Here is a 27,726-nt window from a genome sequence, read left to right on the forward strand (position 1 = left end):
CCACAGAAGAACCTGCCCTGCCTCATTAAAAATAAAGTATCACTGCTGGAGGGAGGCCCTCGGGTTCTACCCAGGGGGACCTTATGAGAACCAACCACTTGAACAGACCCTACAAAAACAGATGAGAGGGAAGACAGGAGCCCAAGGGAGATGTTCTTTCCCCTCAAAGTAGGAACACCTCAGCCTGAGACAGACCCAGCAGGAAGGGCTCTGGGAGGCTGAAAGACTAGGCAGGACCGGTGCAAGGCTGGGGGAAAGGGAGGGACCAGCCCTGCACCAGTGGGTGTGGCTCCACCCTTCCCACCTCAGAGCCATGGGGAGCCGGGGTCCTGGTGGGCTGCCCCTGGTGCAGGCCCCCTACACGGTTCTGCTGCTGCCACTGGAGACAAGCCGCCAAGACCCAGGGGCCCAGCGCTTCTTCCTCTGGGTGAGTATCAGTCCCGCAAGAGGTCCCGGGGAAGCCCCTCTCCCTAGATCAGTCTCCTGCAATTCCACTCAATTTTGAGGACTCGTAAGTTCAGCCCCTTGCTTTCCCTCGCCCTCCAGGTCCTCAGTGGCCAGTCTGGGCTCACACTCAGTGACCAGATAGTGAACTGAACCAGGGGTTAAGAGTAAGGGCCATGCATGGCCCAGAACCCTGCTGTGGAGTGAGTCAGCCTCTGCTTCTTGCCTTTTTCAGCTGCAGAGGATGCAGGCTCTGGAGCGGGAACAGGATGCCCTGTGGCAGGGGCTGGAGCTGCTGGAGCATAGCCAGGCCTGGTATGAGGGCCGTCTGAGGGAGGCCCAGCAACAGCAGCTATATCTGGGGGCCCTTGGTGAGGTATGGGGCTGACCCACGGTATGTGGGGGCAGGGGTAGCAGGGACATGTGGACACAGCCTGACACCATCCTGGAAAGGCAGGAGTTAATGGAGAGGGATCATCAGTTGGAAGCAGCATTGTAATGACAGGATGCCACCAAGTGTTAGGTCGGTTCATTGTTGGGCCTAGAGGAGGCTGGTCTGCATTCCATTCAGAGGGACACAATTTGGCTCACTCCATGGAGATGGGGGAGTGGTCTGGATTGTTCCAGTGAGTCAGGGATGGACAGGGAGGATCCAAATAGAGAAAGCGGGTACTATGCTATGTGAGGGGGTTGGAGGAACTGGACTATTAAAGAGATGGAGTGGAGAGTACTGGAATTTCCCACCTGCCTGGCAGGGAATTGGGATGAGGGGATCCAGATGGAGGAGAGGAATGACCTGTGGTGACAGGAGAAGAGTGGAAGATGGTACTCGAGTTTTCACCACGTTGTCTGCCTCTAACTCCTCCTTTTAGAATTTTCCAGCAGATTTACACTCAGAGCCTGGTGGCCCCCAGTTAGCCCATATTCAAAAGGTGAACATCTGTTTGCAGAACCTGATTCAGGGGAAGGTGAGTTTATTGTTTTTAGTTTACTCTTGGGAAGTGAGGGTAAAGAGGGGACTTGGGGTCAGCACTGGTCTAACAAAACAGCGAATTCCCCCCCCCACCCCACCCAGTTGTCCCCGCATCCCCTGAACAAAGCTAGTTCCTGCGCCACCCAGGACTGGCAGGGAAGGCCAAGGAAGCAGAACGTGTGGCAGCAACATGTAAGCAGTAGAGGAGTGGAGGGAGGGCGGAAGCCCTGGCCCTCAGTGGGAGGGAGGGCACAGACACCCAGACTGTCTCCCTCCTCTTCTCCAGGTGGTGTCAAGGCAGCAGAAAGGAGTCACTCAGCCAAAGGGGGAGATGGCTCAGCCAGGCTGCCCCAGTGGACGGAGGGGCCCTACCCGTGTCTAAGGTCTCCTCTGGTTCCCCTCAGTTGTGCTGGCAAGGCTGAGTCAGAACCCCCAGCCTCCTTATTCTGCTTCTTGACTCAATAGCTGAATGGCTCCAGGTGGCGGGTCAACTGAAATCCAGACATCTTGGTGTGAAGTTTCTTCTCCACTCCTGAAAACTTCCATTTCATCTTTTTGGTATCTTACGCTCTCACTCTTCCCTATATGATGTGCATAAGTGATCTATCTTTGCAATCCCTCTGGGGAGAAGACATGTTTATTGGCACTGTCCTTCAACTTTAAATACAAAAATAAAATATAAGCATCTCCAGAATTTCAAAAATAAAATAGAAGCGTCTCCAGAATTTCAATAAAAGCAATTCTATAAAAAACACATTTCGGTAGGAGGTGGGGTACCCTCCTCCCCACTTACAATCTTAGTCACTGCCCCATGTATCTTCCCCTCTACCTGAGCTTGGGAGAGTATGAATAATTAGTGAAATAAAGATGCTACAGAGGGCTTCCCTGGTGGCGCAGTGGTTAAGAATCCACCTGCCAATGCAGGGGACACGGGTTCGAGCCCTGGTTCGGGAAGATCCCACATGCCGCAGAGCAACTAAGCCCGTGTGCCACAACTACTGAGCCTGTGCTCTAGAGCCCGCAAGCCACAACTACTGAAGCCCGCGCGCCTAGAGCCTGTGCTCCGCAACAAGAGAAGCCACTGCAATGAGAAGCCCGCACACCGCAACCAAGAGTAGCCCCCGCTCGCCGCAACTAGAGAAAGCCCGTGCTCAGCAACAAAGACCCAACGCAGCCAAAAAAAAAAAAAGATGCTACAGAGAAATGGAAAGCAACTTTCTCCAAAAATGAGTCTGGTTTGTTACCCACAAGGGTTAGGGAGAGTGCATTGTGGGAAAATCCATTGCCCTCTATCCCAATCTTGGAAAGGGACAAGTGCATGAGAAGGAAAACCTCCATCCCACCTGGGAGAGGTAGGGTCCGGAGGCCCATGTTACCTTCTTACCAATGGGGCAAGATGGCAAACAGTGCCGGAGACCCATCCCTCTAGGGGCTGTTGTGTCACCAGGAGGCCAGGCCTAGCAGGAGCAGCACTGCTCCAACTGTGCCCCACCAGGGGTTGCCCACCAGCCCTCCCCCAGCCCTGCCCGGAGTCACCAAAGTGGAAAGATGAAAGGCAGGGCTGGTGGTTGTGAGGACAGGGTCAGTCAAGTGGACAGGGGCAGGGAGCTGGTCCTGGGGAGAAGAGGGAGAGGCTGTCAGGGTGGCTGCACCCAAATAAGCCTGCACCGCCCTCCCCTCACCCTGCCTATCGTGCAATGGAAAGTGGGGGCACCTCACCTGCGGGGCAGGGCCCAGCACCAGGAGCCGGAGGAAGGCATGGGTCGGGGGCACTGTGCTGGCTTCTCGATCCGTCGCGGTCACAGTCACCATCACCACGGAGTCTGAGGCGGCTGTGTTTGGTACCTTCAGCCACAGGCACCCCCAGGCGGACTCGTTCTGTTCCAGGTGAACCCTGGGGAGTGGATGCCGAAGTCCGGCTGAAGCTGCAGGCTCCGAATGGCCGAGAGCCAAGGGGTGGAGCCAAGTGCAGGCTGGGAGGGGAGCGAGGAATCTGAGCGCCAATTTGAAAGGGCCAGAGGAGCGAGTACCAGATCCCATGCCCTGGGAATAGAAAGATGGGACAAGAAGGGAGCAGGAGGTTTCAGGGGCTTCACCTGGAGAGGTTGGAGGTGAGAGCGAAGCTGGGGTTGACGTATGTCCTAAGATCGAGATCCTGAGGGCCCGAGAAGCTGGCGATGCGGAGGCTGAGCGGGGCCTTGGTGCCCGGCGCCAGGAAACCCGGGGGACCACTGAGCTGCGGAGGAGGGCCGGTCAGGGGAGGAGCAGCAGGCCCTGTTCTCCAGCCGCAGCCGCACCTTCCGCTGGCATCTCACCTCCAGAAGGACAGGAACTACAGCACAGGGCTGGGGGGCCGCCCGGTGCAGGCCCTGCCCCACTCCGTCCTGGCCAATCAGCTCCAGAGAGAAGGGTCCCGCGGTGGACAGAAGCGTGGGTGGTAGCGAGGCAGCAAGGAGACCTCGCTCGCGGGGTTCCATGGGCTCCAAAGGCACCCGGCCCAGCTCGGCACCGTGCGGGACCCCTCGAAGGATGACGTGGGAGAAATGCGGCAGAGGATCTCCAGGGTTTCCTCTGGAGACCAGCCCTGTCACTTCTACCAACAGCTGGGTCTGGAGACCTGGGACAGGGGAGGGGAGAAAAGAACAGTGGTCTGCGTGAGGTTTGGAGACAGGGAGAAAAGCATGAACGGCTTTGAATAGGGGTTAGCTCTGGGGGGTATGGATGGGGAAAAGGGGTTACCTCTATGGGTATTGATGGGGAGGGCCAGGAGGGAGTGCTGGGATGCTGGAAATGTTCTATAGCTTGAACTGAATGACGGTTATTTTTTATTATATAAAATCCACCCAGCTGTACACTGAAGTTTAGTGCACCTTATTAAATGTTATAACTCAATGAAAAGCTATATATATAATTTATATATATACACAAAACAAGTTAGGGGTGGGGACAGATGTACCTGCAACTGGTTGAGTCAGGGGGTAGAGGCCAGGGTGGGGTCCATCCTCCCTGGGGATCCCAAAGTGGAAGAGGAAGTCCAGGGAGGTCTGGGCTGAGGGAGGGCGAAGGCAGTCAGAGACCTTCCAGAGATGAACGTGACTGATATTGCTCTCTGAGCTCTGCAGTCTCCCCTTCCTTTCCCAGGAATATCTCCCTCCTTACCTTGCACTCTCACCCGGGGGGTACCCTTGGCTGTGACCTGGATCTCCCAGGTTCCTGTCTGCAGGGGGTCATTCATGCTCACCATCCAGAACTGCCCAAAGCGGCGAGTATGACCTAGAGGCCCCTCACCTTCCTCCTGGCCCTGGGAGACCCCTGGATGGGTATTGGGGGCAAGAGATTGTCACAGGAGAATTCCTTTCCCTTAGTACATTACCCCTCATTCTCCAGTCTCCATTCTTGCCTCTGCCTTGAGACACACACGTGGAAGTACCTGCAGGGTTTCTGATCCAGAAGCTGCTGACCTCCCCATGGATCCGGACTGTGACCCTCTGGAGCAGCCCATCCACACTGAACACAAGTGGCCTCTCAGGCACCACAACAGGAGGCTCCAGGGGAAGGGTCACCTTGAGGGGGCAGGACCAAAAAATGGGGGAGAAGATAAGGCATGGAATGAGGTGGGAACAAAGACAGGAGAAAGAAAGGTAGAGACAGAAAAAAACTAAGTAACACATGGGATACCAGTGAGAGAGGAAGGACCAGGGATGAAGCTATGGTCAATGACAAAGCTGGAGGCAAGGAATTAAGGATGAGGCAACCACTTCTTGCCCCCCTTAAAAGATGGCAGGACTTCCTAGAGTAGCCGCGAAGACAGAATACTGGAGGCCAAGACTGGGGGTGGTAGTACTAATATGGAAGGAGCAGTGTAGAAGGTGGGTAGCTGTGGATCTCAGAGGGGGAGAAACTTCCTTTCCCACCCTCTGCCTAGAATGGCAACTCAGCAATGGGAGCCATTTGCTTTCTCCTACAAGAAAGAGAAATGCAGTGTCACCATCATCCCCTCAGTTCTGAGCTGAGCCCCCACACTTACCAGGTCAGCTACGCTGTCCCCAACAATGGCTGCCACATCCCGAATGTACTGGTCTTTGGTGAAGATCACCTCTCCTCCTGAGGCCAGCGCCACTGCTTCATATGGCTCAAAACGCAGAGGGGACAAGACCTCACGCCGAGGTCGGCCCTGAACCCTAGATGGGTCTTCAGTCACCAGGAATGTGACCTGTGCCCGGAAGAAAGGCCAGTACTTGAAGTTTCCATTTGCCATCTACCATTGTAAATAAGGATCTCCTGTGCTCAAGCTTTCTACAGAGCTGATGATTGGTGGTAAATTCTCTGTCTACCCTCTGGCTGCTACAGCAGGGTCTCCCAATGACGCAACCCCTGGGCTTCAATTAGAAGTTGCCATTCCCTGTAACTGTCACCATACGTCATCCACATAGTGGATTTTTGGCAACCAAATCTCCAGTTCTTCAAACGGTTTATTGGGGGCAGATTCATATAAGAATTCAGCATCATTAAGGGTAGGGCCTCCCACTCTTTAGTATTGTTAAAGGGATCTGGAAATGTTATACTCATGGTCCGCTTCTCCCACCCCCAAGCCAAGTCTGGTTTAACCACCCTAGTGTGAGTGTGACCCTTGTAATGAGAGTTGTCCTGCAGTTTCCCACATCCCTGGGTGGCTAACATTGAGTCTCCCACCAGCTATGCTTACTCTGCAACGCCGCTCCTGAGTCAGCGATTCCACCCGGTTGGTGAGAAAGGCATCCTTGGGGGAGGCGTCAGTGAAGACGAAGATGTCTGAGAGTGGAGGTGTGTGCAGCAGGGCCAGCTGGCAGGGGAGGGAAAAAACTGGTGTTAAAAAATGGCAGCAGTGGGACTTGCCTGGTGGCACAGTGGATAAGACTCCACGTTCCCAATGCAGGGGGCCGGGGTTTGATCCCTGGTCAGGGAACTAGATCTCACACGCATGCCGCAACAAAGAGTTCACATGCCACAACTAAGGAGCCCGCCTGCCGCAACTAAGGAGCCCGCAAGCCGCAACTAAGGAGCCCGCCTGCCGCAACTAAGACCTGGCGCAACCAAATAAATTTTTAAAAAAATGGCGGGAGTAGGGGAATGGGCAGAGCAAGGGAGGGCAGAGTAGAAGGCAATATGGCCCTGGAACCTGGAGTGAAGCGAATGGGACTAGGTTCTGAAGATGGGGTGGAGAGATGAGGTCCCCGGGAAGCTCTAGTTCCCTTGATGGTGGGGCCTGGAAAGGGGTGGGGGGAGAAGGGAAGGGGTGGGGAGGGCAGACCTCCAGGGCTGACAGGCACATCTCGGGCTCATCTCCACCTCCCAAGGCATGTATCTCATTGAGTTGTTGCCAGAAGCTGTCAGGGTCACTGGTTGTAAAGACAGGGCCAAACCCTGGGAAAGGAGAAAGGAGATTGAGATAAGTGAGAGGAGGGCTCCCCTCATTCCCACCCACGGGCATCTCCCCAGTCAAGAGGCCCCGCTGTGCTCCTTGGGTGGACAAGTATTGAGATAACAATATTCCTTTATATTTATACTGACAGGGTAGAACAAGGCAGAGGCTAGGTACCTCTGGTGGGAAAGTGGACCTCATTTCCTCACAAAATGGTGGCACTTCCTGTGGTCCTGAGTGGGCCTTTTTGGGTATATGTGTAAGTATAAAAAACAACTCGGGGGGGGGGGCTACCCTGGTGGCGCAGTGGTTGAGAATCTGCCTGCTAATGCAGGGGACACGGGTTCGAGCCCTGGTCTGGGAAGATCCCACATGCCGCGGAGCAACTGGGCCCGTGAGCCACAACTACTGAGCCTGCGCATCTGGAGCCTGTGCTCCGCAACAAGAGAGGCCGCGATAGTGAGAGGCCCGCGCACCGCGATGAAGAGTGGCCCCCGCTTGCCACAACTAGAGAAAGCCCTCGCACAGAAACGAAGACCCAACACAGCCAAAAAATAAATTAATTAATTAAAAAAAAAAAAGTACAGAGTGACTGGAACACATATTAAAAAAAAAAACAAAAAAAAAACAACTGGGGGGAATTCCCTGGTGGCTCAGTGGTTAAGAATCTGCCTTCCAATGCAGGGGACACGGGTTCGACCCCTGGTCCGGGAAGATCCCACATGCCGCCGAGCAACTAAGCCCGCACGCCAAAACTACTGAGCCTGCACTCTAGAGCCTGCGAGCCACATCTACTGAGCCCGCGCACCACAACTACTGAAGCCCGTGCACCTAGAGCCTGTGCTCTGCAACAAAGAGAAGCCACCGCAATGAGAAGCCCACGCACTGCAATGAAGAGTAGTCCCCACTCGCCGCAACTAGAGAAAGCCCGCGCGCAGCAACGAAGACCCAATGCAGCCAAAAAAAAAAAAAAAAAGCCAACATAGATAACCAACAAGGACCTACTGTATAGCACAGGGAACTATACTCAATATCTTGTAATAACTTATAATGGAAAAGAAACTGAAAAAGAATATATATAACTGAATCACTTTGCTGGACACCTGAAACATTGTAAATCAACTATACTTCAACTAAAAAACAACAACAAAAAAAACTGGGTCCTCAGTTTCCTCACAGAAAAGAGAGAGAAATAATAGTACTTACCTCAGAGAGGGTTATTGGGATGATTAAACGAGTTGATTTTGTAAATCTTAGAATAGTGCTTTGACACATAATAAGTGCTAAATTCTTAATTATTCACTTACTCGTACCTTTATCAAATATGTGATAAACCCCTTTTGAATGTCAGCTACTATGAGCTTTATATAGGCAGATCAGACTCAAACCCTGCCCTTAGGGAATTCTCAATCCAAATTTTATTTGATGATCATTTCTACCCTGGGAGATAGGTAGGATAAGGCAAGTACTAATCCATTTTATGGATGATGAAATTGAGGAAAGAGAGGTTAAACAATCAGCCTAAGTACACACAGTAAGTGCTGGTCAACCCAGGCCAGATGATCTGACTTCTATTTAGCGGGGAAAGGAATATGATGTAACTAGCTGTCTTAGACATTTCACAGAGGCCTGGGCCCACCAACCCCCCACCATCTTCTTCCCAACCTCTGTCTACAGGAAATGGAGAGAACTGAAAATGACTTATTAGAATGGAAGCCTAAGAAAGCAGAGGCTACCTGCCTAAGCACCCATAATGATTAAACTCATATGGAAAGTGCTGTCATGTTGGAATCAGTGGAAGAAGTGGCTGATTGTTTCCTATATGCACACAAGTACCAGTAAAGACTCACTCAGGACCCTAGGAAGTGCCTCCATTTTATTATGGAAGTGAAGCTATTAGGCCCACTTCCCTACCAGTGGCATTTACTCCTTGCCCTGGACTTCCCTCCACTATTCCAGCCAGACCCCAGTTACCTGGGTCATGGAAAGGCACCAGGACATAGTGGGTGGGCTCCATGGGGCCACCCCGTCGCTGCTCCACAATGTGGCGAGCCTGGATTTTGGCAGCGTTGATCTCCTCGCCCATACTGCCTGTGGTATCCAGGACGAAGCTCAGGCTGGAGGCTGGGGTGATGTCCAGCAGCCTGGGAAGCAGGCCAGAGATACAGTGAAGGGTCTGCACACTTGTCCCCAGCCCCTGGTTTCTCAACTCTGGAGCACCTACCTATTAAGGAGCCCATCCCCAGGAGGCCACTCACCTGGAGAAACCCCTGTCTCCCAGGCGGCTTCGTAGGAGGCTGAAGGCCTGGATGGAGGCCAGAAGGGCCAGTTTTGCGGCCTGGAGGTGCAGCATGTGGTGGGGGGAGAAGCCTGGGGATGTGCTATCCTTGTTGATGCCTCCCCGTGGTGGCTGGGAGCTGCTCTGGTCAAAATGGCCCCCATGGCTACATTTCCCTGGGTTGGGGAAAGGGATCTGGAGGGTGGAGGTAAAAAACCCACTGCCTCCTAATAAAACGAGGCCCTCTCTGACCTGCCCTGACCCTCTCACTCCTCAGCAAAGGATAAGCAGAAAATTATGATACTTTGTAGAGGGCAAATCTGGAGTAAATCTGGAATGATTAGTTACCACAGCACATGGTGGATCCCCTGATCCCTCCGGTTAGTCCCCAAAAACTGCCCTCGGGCACTGAAATCTTATCGGCAGTATAAGAAGCTGCTCCCACCACCCCAACAATCATGGCCACCTCAGTGGACCTTCCTCCACCCGCCCCCCTCCCAGCATCCTCTCCTTCTTCCAAGAAGTGATGCCATAGGAAATAGGACAAGGGCTACAGGACTGAGGTCCCTAGGGAGAGGGTCAGGGGAGAGGAAGTGACTTTCTCCCCTTACTTCTGGGGGCTTTCCTGTCTGGTACCTGGAGGTTTGGAGGGATGAGTTCCAAAGTAGCCAGAGGTGAGGAGTGTGAAGCCCAGCAAATTCCCAGGGCAGCTCAACTCCTCACAGTCGGAGCAGGTAGGATCGCCCACTGGGAAGAGAGGGCAGGGGTCTAGCACCCAAGATTCTGCTGCCCCTGACCTTTATCCCTGTCCACCCAAACTTCTTCAGCTTTTCCTCTCGACTGGAACAAGGCGAAAGCCCGTAGGTACCCTTTGCAGGTACCCTTCCAGGCTTTCTGAACTAAAACCTGGAGCTCATGGCTGGCAATGAGACTTAATATTTGAGACTGGGACTGTGCTAGAAAACCCGGAAGTGTGGGGGGGACCAATCCTACGGGAGTGTGCCCTCTGTGAGCTGTGGACAGGAAGTGAACCTGTACTAGACAGGAGGCAGCTTCCGGGTCACAGTTCAGTCGGAAGGATGAGGGGACTGAGAGAGAAAGCCCCGTGTGATCCAGCGGGGGGAGGAAGCCGCATGAAAGACAGAGAACTCCCTGACGTCTGCAGATCTGGTCCTGGCTCTGTCCTCTGCTGCGTGACCTTGGGGAAGCAGCTGACTGGCCTTTGGCTGAACCGAGGGACCGCACAGGTGGTTCCAGAGATGAAGCCATGTCGCATCCTATTTGACCCCAGGATGTGAGGTGGTGGCTGGATGGGCTGAGAGGCGGCTCTGTGGGCTCACCCTTACCAGTGGGGTCCTGGCCGTACCTTGTGCCAGGTTCCGCAGCCCCTGCCTTGGCCAGAGGAGGTGAGGGTGTGGCTGCTGCTTCCCCAGTTCCACCCAGTTGCTGTGACTGTAGAAATCCTGGTCCCAAGAGAAAGGAGAAGGGGAAGAAGCACTAGCTCACTGTTCTCACGGTCTCCAGCCCTAACTCCCCCCTCCTCCCAGTTCCCCAGCCTGAAAGCCTCCTCCCACCCTGCTACTCCTTCAGACACCCCAAGTCCCCTCCACTGCTCTCTCCCTTGCCCAGAATAGAGCTTTGCCGAAGTGGGAGTCTCCCACGTTTCTTCCCATCTCACTCAGAGCCCAGCCAGAGGCCTTTCAGTGGCCTGCACGGCCCACCTCTTGACCTCAGCGCCGCCCTCTCTCACTCACCTGCTCCAGCCGCCAATGCCTCCCGGCTGTTCCCACAGGAAGCTGCCAGTTTGGAGGCGGGGACTAGGGAATAGCCCCAGGGCCTTGGCAAGCAGCGCCCCAGCCCCTTCTAGAGTAGGGGGAGGCATGGCTAAGGAGGCACCATTCGGGAGACAGGAAGACTGGAAACGAAGACCCCTCTGACCGTGACCCCCCCCAACTCTGTCCTCACCTGCAAGGCATGAAGCGCAGCCCCGAGGCGCTGGCGGGCCAGGGTGTGGTCAAGGGCTCTGGCCGCCACCACAGTCTCCCCTAGAGCTCCCATCAGGCGTGTGCGCCCCTGGCCCAGCCGCTCGGCATCAAAGTGCAAGTCAGGGTCATTCCTGGAAGTCGGCAGGAAGTCCTGGGCGGCATTGGCACGAGACACCTCTCCTAAGGCTGCTCGGAACCGCCGGGAAGGAGATCGAGGTCCAAAGTAGGCGGCAAAGAGGTTGTCGGCAAGGAGGGTGCGGCCCTGGGAGGGTGGTAGGGGGCAGGGGTTCCAGGGAAGCCCCTTGGATCGGACCACTGCCTACATTTCCTCAACTCTGTCACTCAAGGCTGGGTGTGGCAGGAATTGAGGGTGCTGGGCCCTACAACGGAGGGGCAATCCTGGACATTCCTAAGGAGGGGGACTCCTGATTGCAGGACCAGGACTCCTGGGTATTGTTGCTGTCAGGAGGGGAGGAGGGAATGTGTGCGTGGGGTCCCTTCTCTGGGCAAGCAGGACCCTCAAGTAGTAGAAGTCCCCCAGAATGGGGGAATCTACCTGGGATGTGACCGGACCCAGGGACGCTCACCAGGAAGTCCTCAAGGCGAAGGGGGGGCCGACCTGGGGGCGGCTGCTCCAGGAAGAGCTGCAGGGTGACGTTGAGTGCCGCCTCCTCGGTCAGGTCCTGGTGGGTGATGGAGCCGGGGGCAGCCAGGAGGCTCCAGATATTGGGGAAGAAGGCAGATGCGGGGGGCAGCAGTAGCTGCAGCTGCAGCAACAGCAGCAGTGAGGGGCCCAGGTGGGACAGGGGCTCGTCCGTGGGGAGCATAGCTGAGACATGGACCTGGGGAACAGAAGGCTCTCGAGAGAGCAGGAAGCAGCAGAGATTTCAGGGCAGGCCTGGCTCTGTCTCCATGGGCACCCGCTTTGGCCCCTTAACTGGCTTCCCCGCCCTCTCCCTTCAATCATCCAGACAACCTGAGGGCCTCTCAGACCAATAGGGACTTCACCTGCAGGGGAAGGGTCTGAGGCTCCTCCCCCAGCACCGCACCCCACACCCCTCGGTTAACACCCCCATGCAGAGGAAGTCTCCTCTCTAGGCCTCTCCCCTACCTGGTTGCTGGGTCTCCAGGCAGGGCCGTGGGGGCAGGGTGTCACAGGGCACTTAGGTCAGAGTTATAATTAACCTAGGCCGGATTCAGTGGAGAGAGGGAGAGGGAGGCCCCGGCAGGCTGCGGGCAGGACAGGCAGCCCCTGGCCCCTCTACTGAGGCCTGCCCAAGGCCACAAGCAGCAGCCAGCACCAGGGCGGGCCTCCCACGGCTGGATGGCTGGCCGCAGTGCGGAGGTGAGTGAAGAGCTGGGAGGAGGAGGCAGCGGGAGGAGGAGGGAGCTAGCAGCGTGACTCAGGCTTGGCTCGGGGCCAGGGCCAGACCCAGAGAGACGCACCTCTCTACCCGCCAGGACCCAGTGCCTCACGCCCAGCCTGCTGCCCTCCTGTTCACGTTGGCGCCCCTGAGGATTCAGGAACCCAGCCCCTCAGCACCCCCTCCCCAGCCCCACCACACACAGCCAAGAGATGGTTTTGTGGCAAAATATTTTATTGCTGCCATCCCCATGGTGGAACACTGGGAGTTATGAGGGTTGGAGCTGGGTGTATCACAGCATCTTCTGAAATAGGGAGATGGCCTCATCGACCTTCCTGAGCTCTGCTTCTGTCTGCTGGAGCTGAGGGTGGAAAAGGGGGTGAGTGGTGAGACCCAGGGCCAAGAGAAGAGAACCCCAAATACCCACAGGAGCAGAGGGGTCAGGGACTTCCCTGGTGGCTCAGTGGTTAAGAATCCGCCTGCCAATGCAGGGGACGCGGGTTCGACCCCTGGTCCGGGAAGATCCCACATGGCGCGGAGCCAACTAAGCCCGTAAGCCACAACTACTGAGCGTGCGTTCTAGAGCCCGTGAGCCACAACTACTGAGCCCACGTGCCACAACTACTGAAGCCCGCGCGCCTAGAGCCCGAGCTCTGCAACAAGAGAAGCCACTGCAACGAGAAGACTGCGCGCCGCAACCAAGAGTAGCCCCCACTCGCGGCAACTAGAGAAGGCCTGTGCGCAGCAACGAAGGCCCAACGCAGCCAAAAATAAATAAATAAATTTATATATTAAAAAAAAAGAGCAGAGGGGTCAGAGTTGGAAAGATGGGTGAGGACCATGGGCAGGGAGTAGTTTGGGGGAACTGTGTGCTTGGCTAGCCTGCTTCCCCCTAATTCCCCACCTCCCTGTTCTCTTCCACCATCACTGGTCTCCTGGGTCCTGTCTTTTCCCAGAGTGGTCTGTTCCCAAAGACAAAGGGGCTTCAGAGCTCATGTGTGCCACCCAGTGGCTAAGCCCCAGCCAATGACTGGGGAAGTAGAGCACAGTGGTTAGGAACAGAGACTCTGAGGGGCCCTTAGCCTTCATCTGGAAAATGGTGTTGCTAATACTGCCCTGCCATGAGAGGGCTACTGGGACAATCACGTGAGACAACCCTGCTCAGCCGCCAAGGCTCTGTAACTCTTAGCCTCCACTCATGTTTCTCTTTTTGTCCCTGTGGTTTACCCCATGGCTCCTCCCTGGAGGGGTCCCAGGTGATCTGCTAAGCTTCCTGACTGCATTGGGTCAGTCCCGATCCCAGCCCCCCGGCACGTGGATGCCAAGTTCTGGGAACCGAGTGGTGCACGAGGGGTCTGGCTGGGAGAAAGGATGGATGGATGGTCTGCTTCCATCTTCAACTTGCTGTGTGACCCTGGACTGTGCCCCTGCCCTGGCTGTTCTTCATGTGTAAGAGGAGGGATTACGTGGTCCCACCTGCTCCTCCATGGATTGCCTGGGGCCCGGCAGAGCAGACGCAGGAGGGGGTTTGATGGTGGAGGGAGTGATGGGGTGGGAAATGGGGAAGGAAATGCCCACCCACACCACACACCTTGGCTTCATCCGCCTCCTGGACTTTGAGGGGCACCTTGACAGTGTAGCCCGAGGCGGCGCGGCGTTCCCGCAGACGCTGGGCCTGCCGCTGCGCCTCATCGTGCTTGGCCTGCAGTTTGCCCAGCTCCCGGGCCGGGTCTACCAGCCCCTGCAGCTGCAGGTGGACAGAGCAGCGGTCAGAAGCCAGGGCCACAGCGCAGCCCTGGGGTGCAGAAGCCCCCAGCGCCAGGACAGCCACTATACCCGCGCTGGCCAGTGTCTGCACACAGCCGGACACTGCTGACGCCAGGGCGCCTGTGGCCTCATCAGCCACTTCCAGGAAACCTGCGTGGAAGGGAGAAAGGAGACGAGACAGCCACACTGGACACTGGTCCCAGAGTGGGCTGAGGGGACGGGGCACACGGGGCCTGAGGCTCACAGTCGGGCCGGATCCGGGTGAGGTTGTAGTTGGCACGCAGGGAGCGCACGGCTCGAGTGATGCTCAGGGCCAGCTCGAAGGCGGCTTCTGCCTCAGGGTCCTTCCAGGAGCACTGTGGGGTGGAGGAGGGGGTGAGGGAAGCTGGGGCTGGCTCTGCAGAGCTCCCCGGAGCCCCGCGCCAGGCCATCCCCCTACCTCCGAGGGCTCCGGGTAGGAGGTAACGCAGAGGCTAGGCGGAGCTCGTGGCGTCCGCCGGGGCAGCCTCTGGAACAGCTCCTCGGTCACAAAGGGCATGAAGGGCGAGAGCAGCCGCAGGCCGACGTCCAGGCAGGTGTAGAGGGTCTGGCGGGCGCACTCGGCCGCCACCTGGTCCCCCCCATTCAGCACAGGCTTCAGGCACTCCTAGGGGAGGGGGAGGCACAGGGCTCAGGGCTGGGGAAGGCCTAGCCTCCAGCCCTCGTTGAACTGGTGAGGACCGGGAGGGGGACAGGCTGGCTCAGGGCTCATGCCAACCCAGGGCTCTGTGCGCCCCGGCCCCTCGGCTCCTCCTCACCAGGTAGACGTCACAGAGCTCATAGAGCCAGAAGCTGTACTGGGCGGTGGTGACAGCTGGGAAGTCGTAGGCCTGGAAACCTTGGTTGCTGAGCCTCACAGCTTCAGTCAGCCGGCTGCGGATCCAGCGGTCCACTAGGCTCTCGCGGCCTCCAGGCTTGGGGGGAAGCACCATATCAGGCGGGGGGGGGGGGGGGGCCCACCATATTCCCAGGGGGAGGGGAGCCAGAACCCCATGGGAACGGGAACCATGGGGAAATCTGCATTCCAGGAGCCTGATGGGTCCAAAGCAACCACCATGTGCCCAGTACCTGGGGGAGAAGGGGCAGGCCCCCCTCCACCTTGTGGGAGGACCACAGTGCCTGAGGCTCCCCTGATGACAATCTGTCCCTATATCCTTCTGTCCCCCCAGCTAGACAGAGGCTCCTTGGGGGCAGGAGCCGGGCTTCCTGACTCTGTGGCTACAATCCTGACACAGCATGGGCCGTGCTTGATAGCAACGATGCAACCTGTGTGGGTGCTGCCCACCTCGCGCCCACCAGGCCCTCACCTCAGAGGTGGGTGAAGGCACAAAATCCTTCCCAAGGCCACGGAGGGCAAACTTGGTGGCGTTCCAGAGCTTGTTGCAGAAATGGCGGTATCCCAATATCCGGTTCACATCCAGGTTGATATCACGGCCTGGGTGGAGGTGAAGTGTGAGTCCACACCGTTCTCCCTCCCAGCTCACGCCCAGGGCAGAGGAGAGAGGGGTGCCTCAGGGAAGGAGGAAGGATGCAGCTGAGACAGGTTTGGGGAGCCGTACCCTGGGACGTGTAGGCGCACAGTCCAAACCGGAGAGCATCGGTGCCACACTCGGGGATCCCCACCGGGAAATCTGCCTTCTGCGGGGGAGGAGAGAGCAGGGGGAGCGTCCTGAGCCAGCCTCGCCTGCCTTCTGCCCAAACTCCAGCCCCGGGCCCACCCTCTGTACCTGCCCTTCTTTAGCCTTTTCCACCTCGCTGGGATCCAGGTTGCTGTTCAGTAACTGGTCGTGGAGGCCCTGAGGGTGAGGTGGGAGTAGTCAGGGGCCCGCGGCCACCACCCCACAGCCCTTCCTGGCCTGAGCCCGCGCCCAGCCCCACCTGCAGAGAGACTCCGTGGATAACGTCCAGGGGGTCAATGACGTTGCCTAGAGACTTGCTCATCTTCCGGCCGTGGGCATCCCGCACGATGGCGTGGAGGTAGACCTGCGAGGAAGAGAAGGGAAGGGAAGGCCTGTGGGGATGTCTCCCCACCTAGACCCCAATGCCTGTCCCCCTACCCCTACCTCTGGTTTGCCCCCCTCTGAACCTCAGGCCCCTCGGTGTCCCTGCCAGCCCCTTCAGTGCCTTCGTGTGAATTAGAGGCGCTCCCTCCTCTAGGAAGCTGGGGTGCAGAATCACCTAGTGGAGCCCAGGCTGGCTTTGAGACCCCACAAGCCTCCTTGGCCAGGCCCACCCACAGCTGCCCGGGTGAGGGAGGGGACAGCGGGAGGGGTCTCAGCAGTCTCCACACCTCTCGGAAGGGCAGCCTGCCAGTGAGCTTCAGGCCAAGCATGACCATCCTGGCCACCCAGAAGAAGAGGATATCATGGCCCGTCTCCAGCAGCGTCCCCGGGTAGAACACACTCAGATCTTCTGACTGGGGGCAGAGCAGGGCGTGAGTGATGGGGAGCCAAGCACCCACCCCCAAGACTCCCACCCCACCCTGTGCTGGCCCCGGGAATGTACCTGGTTGGGCCAGCCCAGGATGGAGAAGGGGAAGAGGCCAGAGGAGAACCAGGTGTCCAGTACGTCTTCATCTGAGGGGCGCCAAAGGTCAGAGGTCAGACGGGGTAGAAGTGAGGATCAGCCCCCCTCTGCCCCCACCCCAAGGCCCCGCCTTGCCTTGCTGGAGACTGATCTTGTCAGGGGACACTCCAAACTCCTTGGCTGCCTTCTCCAGAGCCTCGGCCTCAGTGCGCCCGCTCACCCAGTACCGCCCATCAGGGTCCTGCCACAGGTGGAGTGAGTATCCAAGGGGGCACCTCTGCCTGTCCCCCCACCAAGATCCAATGAACCCAGAGCCCCCCCAAGATGTGCCAGTACCCAGCCTTGGCCCAGTTCTCACCTCCCCTGGGGGTACAGCTGGGTCACTGACAGTGACGAAGTAGGCTGGGATGCGATGGCCCCACCACAGCTGCCGGGAGATGCACCAGTCCCTGCAAGTGGCATGGGGAGGAGAGGGAATCAAGGAAGGGCAGGAGGTTCACCAGCCTCTGCCCCGCTCGGCCCCTCGCCCGGTCACCCTCCCCACATCGAGGGGCCTGACGCACCGGATGTTGTCCATCCAGGCATGCCACGTCCGTTGATGGGCCTCGGGCAGGATGCGGAGGTCGCCCCGTGTCACAGCAGCGCTGGCGGCCTGGGCCATTTCCGCACAGCGCACGTACCACTGCGGCCGCAGGAGAGGCTCCACCACGTCCTTGGAGCGGCTGCAGGTACATGTGGGTGGGGAGGCTGGGTGGTGAGCACCCCGAGAAACCCATCCCCTCCCCCCTTCCCTGGCCTCCACCCTCACTTGCAAAGTGGCACCACCATGGGGTTGTCCTCAATGCCACGGAACAGTCCCCGCTCCTTCAGCGCCGCCAGCACTGCCTTTCTGGCCTCAAACCTGGGCAGGCCCTGGATGGGAGACAGGCTCTGTCACGGCCGTGCCAGGTACCCCGCTGTCTCCTGAGCCAGCCACCACGCCCCAGGCAGTCTCACCAGGAAAGGTGGGGGCACGTTGACAAGGGCCCCTTGGGCGTCCATGATGCTGATGGCCTCCAGCCCATGCCGCTGCCCAACCTCATAGTCATTCTGGTCATGTGCAGGGGTGATCTTCACCGCGCCTGGGGTGTATGTGGGGGTGCCAGGGTCACAAGGGACTCAGAAGAGTCTCTGCCCACACGCACCCCCCTTTTGCCGATGGATGTGGCTCTCAGACCACCCCTGTCCCCCATCCCCCTCACACAGTCCCCTGAGAAGCAGCCCAACTCCTGCCTGCTCAGGTGAAGCTTATTTTTTTCTTTGAGAGGGAAGATGCACAGCAGGAGTGTGCCTCATGGCTCCTTCCTCTCCCCACAGGACAGCCCTGCGCTCACCTGTGCCAAACTCCATGTCCACAAAATCATCGAAGACGATGGGAAGGCTCCGAGACACGAATGGGTGGATCACGCTCTTCCCCTTCAGGTGCTGGGGACAGAGGAAGATGCCAAAAACGCACAAAGGGCTGGGCCTGACTCCCTCCTACGCAGGGTCCTGGCTTCCTAACACCCAAGTTCCATCTACACGGCCAGAAAACAGCCAGCGGATGAGTTTCTGATCCAATTTCTCTCATCAGCCGGAGGTCTCAGCGCCCATCCCCCCCACGTAGCGTGGGGGCCGCTTCAGCCAGCATTCACCCCCCAACTGCGGGCAGCACACCACCACACCTGGTATCTGGGGTCTTTGGGGTGCACAGCTACGGCCACGTCTCCCAGCATCGTCTCAATCCGAGTTGTTGCCACCAGCACCTCCTCGTCGCTGTCTGGGGTGACAGGAGGCCTTGTGGGCTCAGCGCTGGGCTCTTCCCGCCCCCCAGCCAACCCAGCCCAGGACCCTGGTGCCCCTGGCTCCTACCTGAGTCTTGGACCTTGTAAGCAAAGGAGATGAGAACCCCAAACTCCACCTTCTCCTTGTAGCCAGGCACAGAGAGCAGGGTGCGGCCTGTCAACTCCTTCTTATCCACCTGTGAGGCGGAGATTAAGAAGAGTGGCCCAGGGGCTGGGGCTGGGGGTGGAGATGGGGAGAGCCGGGGAGGGAAGGGGCACACCTCGATGTCCGAGATGGCAGAGTTGAGGGTGCAGGACCAGTTGACAAGGCGGGTACTACGGTAGATGACTCCTTCCTCATGGAGCTGGACAAAGGCCTCCGTCACGGCTGCTGACAGTTTCTAGGGGGGAACAGGGGGAGCCAGAGATGGGCCTCAGTGTCAAGGCAGCAGGGGCCAGTGAGACCTGGCCGGCCCAGAGCCCCACTGCCCGGCACACAGACCCCTTTAGGGGCTAGAGGAGAGAAGTACTTTTCTTGAGGGGGAGAGGGCACTATGGGAACACAGATCGGCAACAGCCTGGTGATACTGGAGATGACAGGGAAACCACTCAGCTAGGGACAGGTGCTAGTGCAGAAAATCCTGGGGGTTCAGGCTCCAGGGGAGGGTGAGGCCCCATCATGTGCCACTGGAAGGAATCTGAGCTCCTAAGGTGGGTGACAGGTAACACAAAGGGCCATGACACGGGGTAGAAAGTGGCATTTGCAGCTGAGCCCTAGTGGTTTCCTATGAGTGGGCCACCTCCTGGGGGAGGGCCCTGGGCATATGCTCTCTTCTGTGGAGAGCTTCCTACTCCTACCCCAGCCCCGAGACCCGCCCCTACTCCTACTCACAGGATCCATGGTGAAACAGGCTCGATTCCAGTCCAAGGAGCTGCCAAGCTTCTTCAGCTGGTGGTAAATCCGGTCACCTTTCCTGGAAGCGGACAGACAGGCCGGGATCAGCAATCAGGCCTGGGCTGGAGGGAGACATCAGGCAGCTAATGGGGCAGAATGTGGGGATCATTCATCCCTCTGAAATGGACGTGGGCCCTGGGGCCAAATGACCCTCAGCCTCTGTGGGAGGGTCTGACCCTGCAGCCAGGTTGCAGGTGACAGAGATCTTATCTGGACAGGGGACAGGGAAGCAGGGCTGTGATGCCTGCAGGGACGCTGCACTCACTCCTCCTTCCACTTCCAGACCTCCCGCAGAAAGGCCTCTCGGCCCAGCTGGTGCCGACTCAGCCCCTGCTCGCGCCAGAGTTTCTTCTCCACCACCACCTGGGTGGCAATGCCCGCGTGGTCACAGCCAGGATTCCACAGGGTGGTCTCCCCGCGCATGCGGTGCCTGTGGGAGGAGCACGGAGGAGCAGAGGTGAGCGGGCGGTAGAGCTGCCCCGAAGGAGGAAGGGACTCCAGGCAGGCAGTCGGTGAACTCGAGAAAGAGAGGGGCGATGGGGCAGGACTCTCCCAACTCTAAAATCATTGTCAGGCAGAGATGTGTGAGGACAGCCAAGGCAATTTGGCAAAAGAAGGACAAAGAGGAGGCTCTCGCCCAGCTAGATATCAACACATATGAGAAAGTTATGATTATTAAAAGAAGTTTTCACAGGAACTAGGAACAAAGTTATAGATTAAGGAAACAAAACAGTGACTGGAAACAGATTCAAGCATATTTAGTATTTGTTAAAGGTGGCATTTCATATCAGTGGAGAAAGGACAAACTATTCAATAAATTTGTTTGGGACACTAGCTAATTGGTTGGAAAAATCGCCCTACTTCCCCATAGCCACAAAAATAAACTTACTTACTTTAAAATCTAAATTTAGTTTAATTTTAATTTAGTTAAAAAGAAAAACCCTCAACTTAAGAAAACAAAACTATGAGAAAAGCATTAGAAAATGGTATCATTTCCAAAAATTAAAAAAAAGAAGAAAATAATAGGTGATCATGTTTGTAACTTGGAGGCAGGAGAGATTTTCTTTAACAAGATAGTAAAGATTAAGTCAAAGAACATTGGTAAACTGACTAGGTTAAAACATAAAACCTCAGAAAAATAAAATCTCTAAGTTGAAATGCAAGGACTAGACTATTTTGGAGAAAATGACTGGAAGCTAGTAATATTTCAGGGAATTAATCAGGGGATGAATTAGAGAAATAAGAGATGGTAGTATCGTGAGTCTTCACCTACCATATTCTGGTACAAGTAAATGTAGTTTACTCTTAATCAAGCTCTGTGCTGATGTGGCCCATAAAGCATTAAACTGTAACGAACTCTTTGGTGACCTTTGAGAAGTACATTTTAAAGTAGGAGAGAGGACCAAATTAAGCTATTATTATTGTCAGCTATTACTATTGTTATTAAAAAATGATACATGTTTATGGGACTTCCCTGGTGGCGCAGTGGTTAAGAATCTGCTTGCCAATGCAGCAAACATGGGTTCGAGCCCTGGTCTGGGAAGATCCCACATGCCGCAGAGCAACTAAGCCCGTGCGCCACAACTGCTGAGCCCACGAGCCACAACTACTGAAGCCCACGCGCCTAGAGCCTGTGCTCCGCAACAAGAGAAGCCATCGCAATGAGGAGCCTGCGCAGCACAACAAAGAGTAGCCCCCGCTCGCCGCAACTAGAGAAAGCCCACATGCAGCAACGAAGACCCTACGCAGCCAAATATTAACTAACTAATTTTAAAAAATGAAACGTTTAAAAAAAGGAGTAGGGGAGAGAAAATTACTATAAAAATACAGAAACACTGTGTTCATACATTATTTTCAATGACTCATCAAACGGCATTATATCCATTACTTTATCAGTCTGTTTACCCCCACTGGGTTTAGATCTCCTTGGGGACAGGACTGTAGCAACTCCATTCTCTTACAGATCACAGATATTCTTATATGCTGTAATGGATATGAACATTTTCTGACCTTTTCAAGATGTTGTTAAACAATACTATTAAAGAAATCAAGCATGAGAGAGGAAGATAAAAATATTATTTCATTAAAAGTATCTCTTGGGGAGCATATAAATTTGGCCAAAAAAAAAAAAATCAATAAAATGTCATGGATATTTGTAGAAAAACACCCTATTCTCTGCTAGAAGAAGAAAAAGGAAAAAACATAGGTAGATAGTCACTTTCATTTCATTTTTATATCTTACTGGAGATACTTATGGCTGTATTTCACGTTATTTGTGATTCTAAAACACTGACATGAATCTATTCCAGTTAAGTAATGGGAGTTTCTAATATTTGATTTAAACCATGCTCATTAGAAAAAAACGTTGCTACCTTAAGCGTTCTGTAAGAAGTGTTAAACCTTTCCTCACGTAAATAATCTGGCTGTTATATACTATACGTATTTAACACAACTCTGTTTTTCCAACTCTTAATTCCTTGCAAAATGCTAAGTCTGATGTATCCCAGTGCCCTGAGCAGAGCTGGCACATAGTTATGTCCTGTAAATATTTTTGACCAAATTAATTGAGTTAAGTAGGACACTAGAAGAACTTCTCAAAATTTAAAATATAATAAATAAACCCTAGTTTCAATAGATAAAATGCTGTTTTAAAATATTTTTTAAAAGAAATTCGTCACCTGAAATATTAGCCTTTGTGGTTGTTAACTAATCAAAATATTAGCAGTGGGGGAAAAAACTCAAGTGCTAGAACAGGAGAAAATGTTTATAACATATATAACAACAACAACAAAAATCAATAGCCAGAATGTATACATAGACTCTATAAAGAATCTTCTGACAAAACAATTAAAAAAGTAAACAAACAAACAAAGAACAATAGAAAGATGGGCAAACAATAGGTTCAGACAATTCATATAAAGGGAAACCTGACTGGCCAGGATACATGAAGAGACACAGCCTCACTAGTAATCAGCAGTAACAGAAATAACCATTTTCCCCCCATCAGATTGGCAGAACAAAGACAGATAATGTCCAGGGTTGGCCAGGGGCACACCTCACATGCAACTCATGGAGTATAAACTGGTAAAGCCATTTTGGAGGGCAACTTGCCAGCTTCTATTTGTACTCGATAAAGGCATGCCCCTTGGACACAGAGATTTCACTTCTTGGTATCTACGCCAGAGACATGCTTCCACAGGAGCTTGAGAAAGCATGTATAGGAAATGTGCATTCCAGCAGTTTTCAACAGAGAAAAATTAGGAACAACCATTAATAAAAAAGTGACACCATTATGTAGAGCCACACTAAGGAGCAATGAAGGAGAATGAAGTCAGTCTACATATAAGGACAAGGAAAAATCTCTACGATAAACTGTTAAGGGTAAGAAAAAAGTTGTAAAATAACAAGTTTGGTGTGAGCCCTTTATGTTACAGAGAAGAAAAACCCATTTCCCAAAAGGAAAACTACACATCTTTATGGCTACATGTACATGTAAGCAAATAGGAAAGGTCTGGAAAGATACACATCCAAGTGATAACAATGATGTGTGCTAATTCTTAGGAGGGAATAAATCTGGAGGAGGGTGGTCGAGGAAACTTGAAGCTAAAATTTCTTACAAGAATATATTCATGTATTTCTTGCTAAATTCAAAATAATGTTATTTTTAGTGGCAAGAGAAAAGAGTTTGCAAGTGGAAGTGCTGGTTACTTGACCAGGAGAGGATGCTAAGTCATCAGATGGGAGTGACCCAGAGAGAAGTGTAGCACCACCAGGGGGCAGAGCTGAGGGCCCCAGTCGGCAAAGAGAAGGGAACCACAGGAGTGTGGAGCCAGAGAAGGCAGAGGGAACCAGCTGGAGGAGAGGATGGGAGCTCACCATCGGGTCAGGGAGTCCTGGATGGCGTTGGTGAGCGCGTGGCCCAGGTGCAGAGAGCCTGTCACGTTGGGGGGTGGAATGCACATCATGAAGACGCCCCGAGGATTTGGTGCTGACACACTGGAACGCTGACGGGGAGGAAGGATGGGTACTTACTAAGGCCTCACGTCACCTCTTCTGGTCTGCTCCCAGGCAATGTATCCTTCAGCCCTGTCCTTCCCCGCCCCCATCCCCTCCAGGCCTGGGCAGCAGTGCCCACTCACCCCGTACTCGGGCTTGAAGAAGCCCTGTTGCTCCCACCAAGGGTACCAGGCAGCCTCCACGTACTGAGGGCTGTAGGAGTCAGGCATGGTGCCACTGACATCTGAGGGGGAGGAAGGGAAGGGTCAGAGCTGAGGCTGGGAGCAGCTGGGAAGGGGACGAGGGGCCAGCAGAGAAGGACCTGGGACTCTGCAAACCCTCACTAAGCAAAGTAGTGGGAGCAAGGACAGAGCAAAAGGGGTAAAAAGAGAAGAGACAAGGAGGGTGGAGGTGAAGAGTGGAGGTCTCTCTTCCTCCTCCTAGTACCTTTCTTTTCTCCAGGTGGGGTTGGGAGGTCATAGGTAATGACCCCAGGATCCCGTTTCTCCCTTTTCTCTGGTTTTGGTTTCTTCTGCTTGGGAGGGAAAGGATATAGACCCAGATATCAGCCGCTCACCATGGCACCAACCCTCCATCCAGCTCCACCAGCCTCTCACCTCCCCAGGGGGTGGCTGCTGCTGTTGGACCTTCTGCTTCTGTTGGAATTTCTCTAGCTTCTCCCGTTTCTTTGCCTCTTTCTTGAGTTGAGCAGCTGTCTTTGGGGGTGCAGGGACCTCAGAGCCTGGAAAGAGGCATAGAAATGCAGACCTGCTGGGGACCCTCTGTGAATAGTGCTATTACGTCTCAGATGGCCTATTTCAGCTGCCCAAAGGCTCCCCCATGCCGACCTCCCACCTACCCCCGCCCAGCTCCTGTCCCAGTGATTTTGCTATTCCTAAGAGAGAAAAGAAAGTGAGCTGCATGAAAGGCCCCAGAGGAACCCCTCCGCTCCCACCCTCCATCCTTCCTCACCTGGCTGTTGGGAGAGAGGCCTGGCCCCTGAATACAGAACCACCTCTCCCAGCACGGCCCGGAATTCTGGCTGCTGGACACATGTGATAAACCAGCGAGTCACATTACCCCAGATCCGGCGGGCAGAGGGGTCCAGGACCTGGGGTGGGGAAAAGAAATGAACTATCCTTAGTCACCCTATAGTGAGGTCTGAGGGAACCTGCCCTCATTCTTCCCCAAGCCCCAGTGACTCACATAACGGAAAGGCAGCAGCAAAGCTGTGACAGCCGCCAGGTCACCCAGAGTGGGGGCCTCTCCAGCCAAGTAGGTGTGCAGCCTAAGCCACTCTTCCAAGGGGCCCAGGGCCCTGCCCAGGGCCGCCAGTGCAGCCTAAAAGGAGGGCAAAGGGGTATGAGATAAGGCTCGGCCCACCTCAATCCCCACCCCCACTCAATCCATTTGGCCTCCTTCCATTCCCACAAATCACCAGTTTCTTCTTCACTGAAATGATCGTAATAAAAATACTTCCCGTTCATTCAATAAATTCCTACTGAACACTTTTTTTTTTTTTGGCCATGCCACGCAGCATGCGGGATCTTAGTTCCCCAACAAGGGCTCGAACCCACGCCCCAGGCACTGGAAGCATGGAGTCTTAACCACTGGACTGCCTACTGAACACTTACATGTCAGATACAATATACTAAGCACAGGAAGTTAAAGATTACATGAGGCAACACAGTAACTGCTTCAACAAATATTTATTAAGTACTTACTGCATGCCAGGCCTTCTCTAATGAATGAGGAGACAATATGAACAGATGGAGCCCCTGACCTGTTGGAATTTACATTCTAGGGGCGGAGACAATAAATGTGCAAATATATAATGTATTACCCTATTTTTTTCCTAAGTGCTATGAAGAAAAATAAATGAAGCTGAGGGGGAGAGAGAATCCCAATGGGGGGGGGCCTCTATTTAGATAGGGTAGTCAGGATATGAGGGAGCAAACCAGGATCTAAGTCATATATTCATTTCATTCATTCATTCATTCAAAAAATACTAAATATCCACCATGTGCTCAATACTCTGCAATGAGGTGGTGTTATAAGGGTAGTAAGGCACAGCTCCACTCAAGAAGAATTTAGTTATAATCTGGTGTGATTATCTCTCCTTTCTCCTACTTCCCTTCTTCCTCATTTCATTTCTCCTCCGTCTTCTCCCAGCAACTGTCATCTCTCCAGGCCTGACTACCTCTCCTCATCTCTCCTTCACCCAGTCTTTGCCTACAATTCACAGTAACCTCTAACTAACCTCATCAGTTTCAGATTCATCAAACTCTTATTCTGAGACTTTAAAGCACCTGGCACTAGATTATGTGCTCTGCACACATCTTTTCACCTTCTCAACATGTTCTCCATTTTCGTTTTCACAGACAGAGGAAGACCAAGGCTCAGAGAGTTTAAGAAACCTGCCCAAGGTTACCATATCAGGTGGCAATCTGGAATACGATCAACCTTTTTCTACGTCTGACATGCTGTCTTCCTGGCTCACCATCCATTCCAAGTCTTGCTTCCTTCTTCTAAATTTCCCCCTTCCCCTCTGCGCTTCTTCTCACCTGGGGGTCCTGGCCAGAGCTTCGGAGTCCCAAGGCTGGCAGCGTTGCCCCACAGGCAGCTGGTATCAGCTCCGTGTCAGCGTAACTGACCCACTGTTGGACGAGGACGGCTGCCCGACTACCCCCAGGGCCCCCCAGGCCTGCTGGCCACAGCAGCTGGGCCACAGCAGTGGCCCCCCACACCCAGAGCCCACCGGGCCCCTGTTCCAGGGCGGGCAGGCGGGGTGGCAGAAAGGGAGTCCTGCTGGTCGGGGGCGGCTGGAGACAGATGCGGGGGTGGGCTCCTCCCCATCCCGGACCCTCCCCAGCCTCCCCGTAGCGAGCAGCTATAAGGGCTCGGAGGCTGGGGAAGGCATCGGGGTGAGGAGAGACGTAGAGGACGGACATGGTTATGCAGGAGATCCGAACGAGGTGGAAAAACCCTAAGGAGAAAGAGAGACAGGGTAAGACCGAGGGATCCAGGAATCTGACGGGACTTCAAGAGCCGAGGACCCAGCTCTCGGAGTGGCAATGACAGTGGGGAACTTCCCGTGACCGCGGGCCCTCGGGGAGTGTGGGAAGCTCGTAGAAGCCCCTCAGCGGCCGGCAGGACGCGGGTTCGGGCTGTATGTACGTACTGGAGGGAGGTGGTCACACTGAGCCTGGTATCCACCTCATAGCCGGGCGCCGGCCGAAGCTGGACTGGCCTGGCGGCTGGAGCCGGGGAGTCCGGCGGGCAGTTGTCGGGGCGACCGTAGCTCCCTGCGACAGCAGCCCGGACCGTCGGCGCCCACGTGTGACTGCAAGCGTTTCCGGGCCCGCGGGTCTTGGCGGGGGCAGCCGTGCCCGGCCTGCGTGTGCGGGCGCTGCCCTGCCCGACCCTGGCCCGGGGACCGCGCCGCCCACCGCAGACCGCGCTCCGGAGGAACAGCGAGGGGCGCGGGCACGGGGTGGGGGGGTGGCGACGCGCCCAGGAACCGCGCTCCCGTCAGGCGCCGCCGCGGGCACCCCGCGCGGGTCCTCGGCCGGGCGGGAGGGCGGTGCCGAGCGGGCAGCTGGGGAAGCGGCGGGGAGGGCGTTCCCTGACGCGGACGGGGATCCATTTGGCGAAGGATCCTGGTGTCCAGGTCTTCCCTGGTCCTCATTTCCTCCTATGTGGGAAGAGGGAGTCACGCTGGATGGCCTCTAAGGTCCCTTCGTGCTGAGAACTCATATCTGTAGCGGCAACTCTTGTTTGCTAAACGAGTGAGTTAATTCCCAGTCACAACTCTCCACAGTATTTTGTCACTTGTATTTATCTGCAGTAGATTTTGGGAAAGAGTGTACTGGTTTGGCTGGGCTGAGGAAGAAATCCAGCAGCATTAAACGCACTTTGGTGTCTCATTAGCTTTCATGGTAATAGGACAGCAAGCACTCATAGGTACAGTATAAGCAAAAGGCTGTGATAGGTAGGCCATTTAGGTAGGGGAATGTTCAGGAAACACGTGTAGTCTAATTGAGGTAATGATATAGTTTATACCAAGGAGAGTAGCAGCAGATAATGCCGGGATGGGTTGGATTCTTGGCTGGGGTAATGAGAGTAACAGGGCTTGGATGAATTTAGCACCCCTTTCCCATTCTCCAGCCCCCTTCCCAAAACACACAGAACCAGAA

At 55.0% G+C, this 27,726-nt stretch overlaps 3 protein-coding genes across 11 annotated transcripts; 1 reads left to right on the forward strand and 2 right to left on the reverse strand.

The window, feature by feature from the left end:
- Window positions 1-91: 91 nt before the first annotated feature.
- Window positions 92-2,100, forward strand: SAPCD1 (suppressor APC domain containing 1). Of its 2 annotated transcripts, XM_061196024.1 has the most exons (5): window positions 92-427; window positions 680-820; window positions 1,317-1,412; window positions 1,520-1,609; window positions 1,704-1,872. In XM_061196024.1, exons 1-5 carry the CDS (start codon window positions 314-316, stop codon window positions 1,797-1,799), a joined length of 537 nt encoding a protein of 178 aa, XP_061052007.1. In that variant the 5' UTR covers window positions 92-313; the 3' UTR covers window positions 1,800-1,872. The 2 variants fall into 2 exon arrangements, with proteins under 2 accessions (XP_061052007.1, XP_061052006.1); XM_061196023.1 differs by having other exon boundaries at window positions 1,520-2,100.
- VWA7 (von Willebrand factor A domain containing 7) lies at window positions 1,524-12,405 on the reverse strand. Of its 5 annotated transcripts, none has more exons than XM_061196008.1 (17): window positions 12,193-12,405; window positions 11,669-11,923; window positions 11,062-11,343; window positions 10,463-10,559; window positions 9,733-9,843; window positions 9,077-9,188; window positions 8,793-8,962; window positions 6,708-6,820; window positions 6,123-6,239; window positions 5,445-5,630; window positions 4,848-4,980; window positions 4,577-4,729; window positions 4,374-4,466; window positions 3,733-4,034; window positions 3,514-3,653; window positions 3,137-3,311; window positions 1,524-3,031 (listed from the first exon to the last, which is right to left on the reverse strand). In XM_061196008.1, exons 2-17 carry the CDS (start codon window positions 11,906-11,908, stop codon window positions 2,858-2,860), a joined length of 2,598 nt encoding a protein of 865 aa, XP_061051991.1. In that variant the 5' UTR covers window positions 11,909-11,923; window positions 12,193-12,405; the 3' UTR covers window positions 1,524-2,857. The 5 variants fall into 5 exon arrangements, with proteins under 5 accessions (XP_061051991.1, XP_061051992.1, XP_061051994.1 ...); XM_061196009.1 differs by having other exon boundaries at window positions 1,524-1,956; window positions 9,077-9,272; XM_061196011.1 differs by having other exon boundaries at window positions 1,524-2,037; window positions 9,077-9,272.
- A 253-nt stretch (window positions 12,406-12,658) lies between these two features.
- Window positions 12,659-26,891, reverse strand: VARS1 (valyl-tRNA synthetase 1). Of its 4 annotated transcripts, none has more exons than XM_061196025.1 (30): window positions 26,712-26,889; window positions 26,095-26,516; window positions 24,737-24,871; window positions 24,503-24,641; window positions 24,148-24,272; window positions 23,978-24,065; window positions 23,674-23,774; window positions 23,411-23,538; window positions 19,800-19,964; window positions 19,472-19,553; window positions 18,861-18,980; window positions 18,668-18,776; window positions 18,481-18,575; window positions 18,151-18,241; window positions 17,774-17,898; window positions 17,586-17,689; window positions 17,341-17,499; window positions 17,136-17,226; window positions 16,913-17,018; window positions 16,757-16,827; window positions 16,542-16,667; window positions 16,130-16,234; window positions 15,979-16,047; window positions 15,811-15,889; window positions 15,559-15,686; window positions 15,010-15,165; window positions 14,652-14,858; window positions 14,457-14,568; window positions 14,037-14,362; window positions 12,659-12,806 (listed from the first exon to the last, which is right to left on the reverse strand). In XM_061196025.1, exons 2-30 carry the CDS (start codon window positions 26,479-26,481, stop codon window positions 12,738-12,740), a joined length of 3,798 nt encoding a protein of 1,265 aa, XP_061052008.1. In that variant the 5' UTR covers window positions 26,482-26,516; window positions 26,712-26,889; the 3' UTR covers window positions 12,659-12,737. The 4 variants fall into 4 exon arrangements, with proteins under 4 accessions (XP_061052008.1, XP_061052009.1, XP_061052010.1 ...); XM_061196026.1 differs by having other exon boundaries at window positions 23,978-24,062; window positions 26,712-26,888; XM_061196027.1 differs by lacking the exon at window positions 12,659-12,806 and having other exon boundaries at window positions 14,043-14,192; window positions 14,282-14,362; window positions 26,712-26,891.
- Between the last annotated feature and the right edge of the window lie 835 nt (window positions 26,892-27,726).

This window comes from Eubalaena glacialis, chromosome 7, assembly GCF_028564815.1.
Source record: "Eubalaena glacialis isolate mEubGla1 chromosome 7, mEubGla1.1.hap2.+ XY, whole genome shotgun sequence".
Classification (NCBI taxonomy): Eukaryota; Metazoa; Chordata; class Mammalia; order Artiodactyla; family Balaenidae; genus Eubalaena; species Eubalaena glacialis.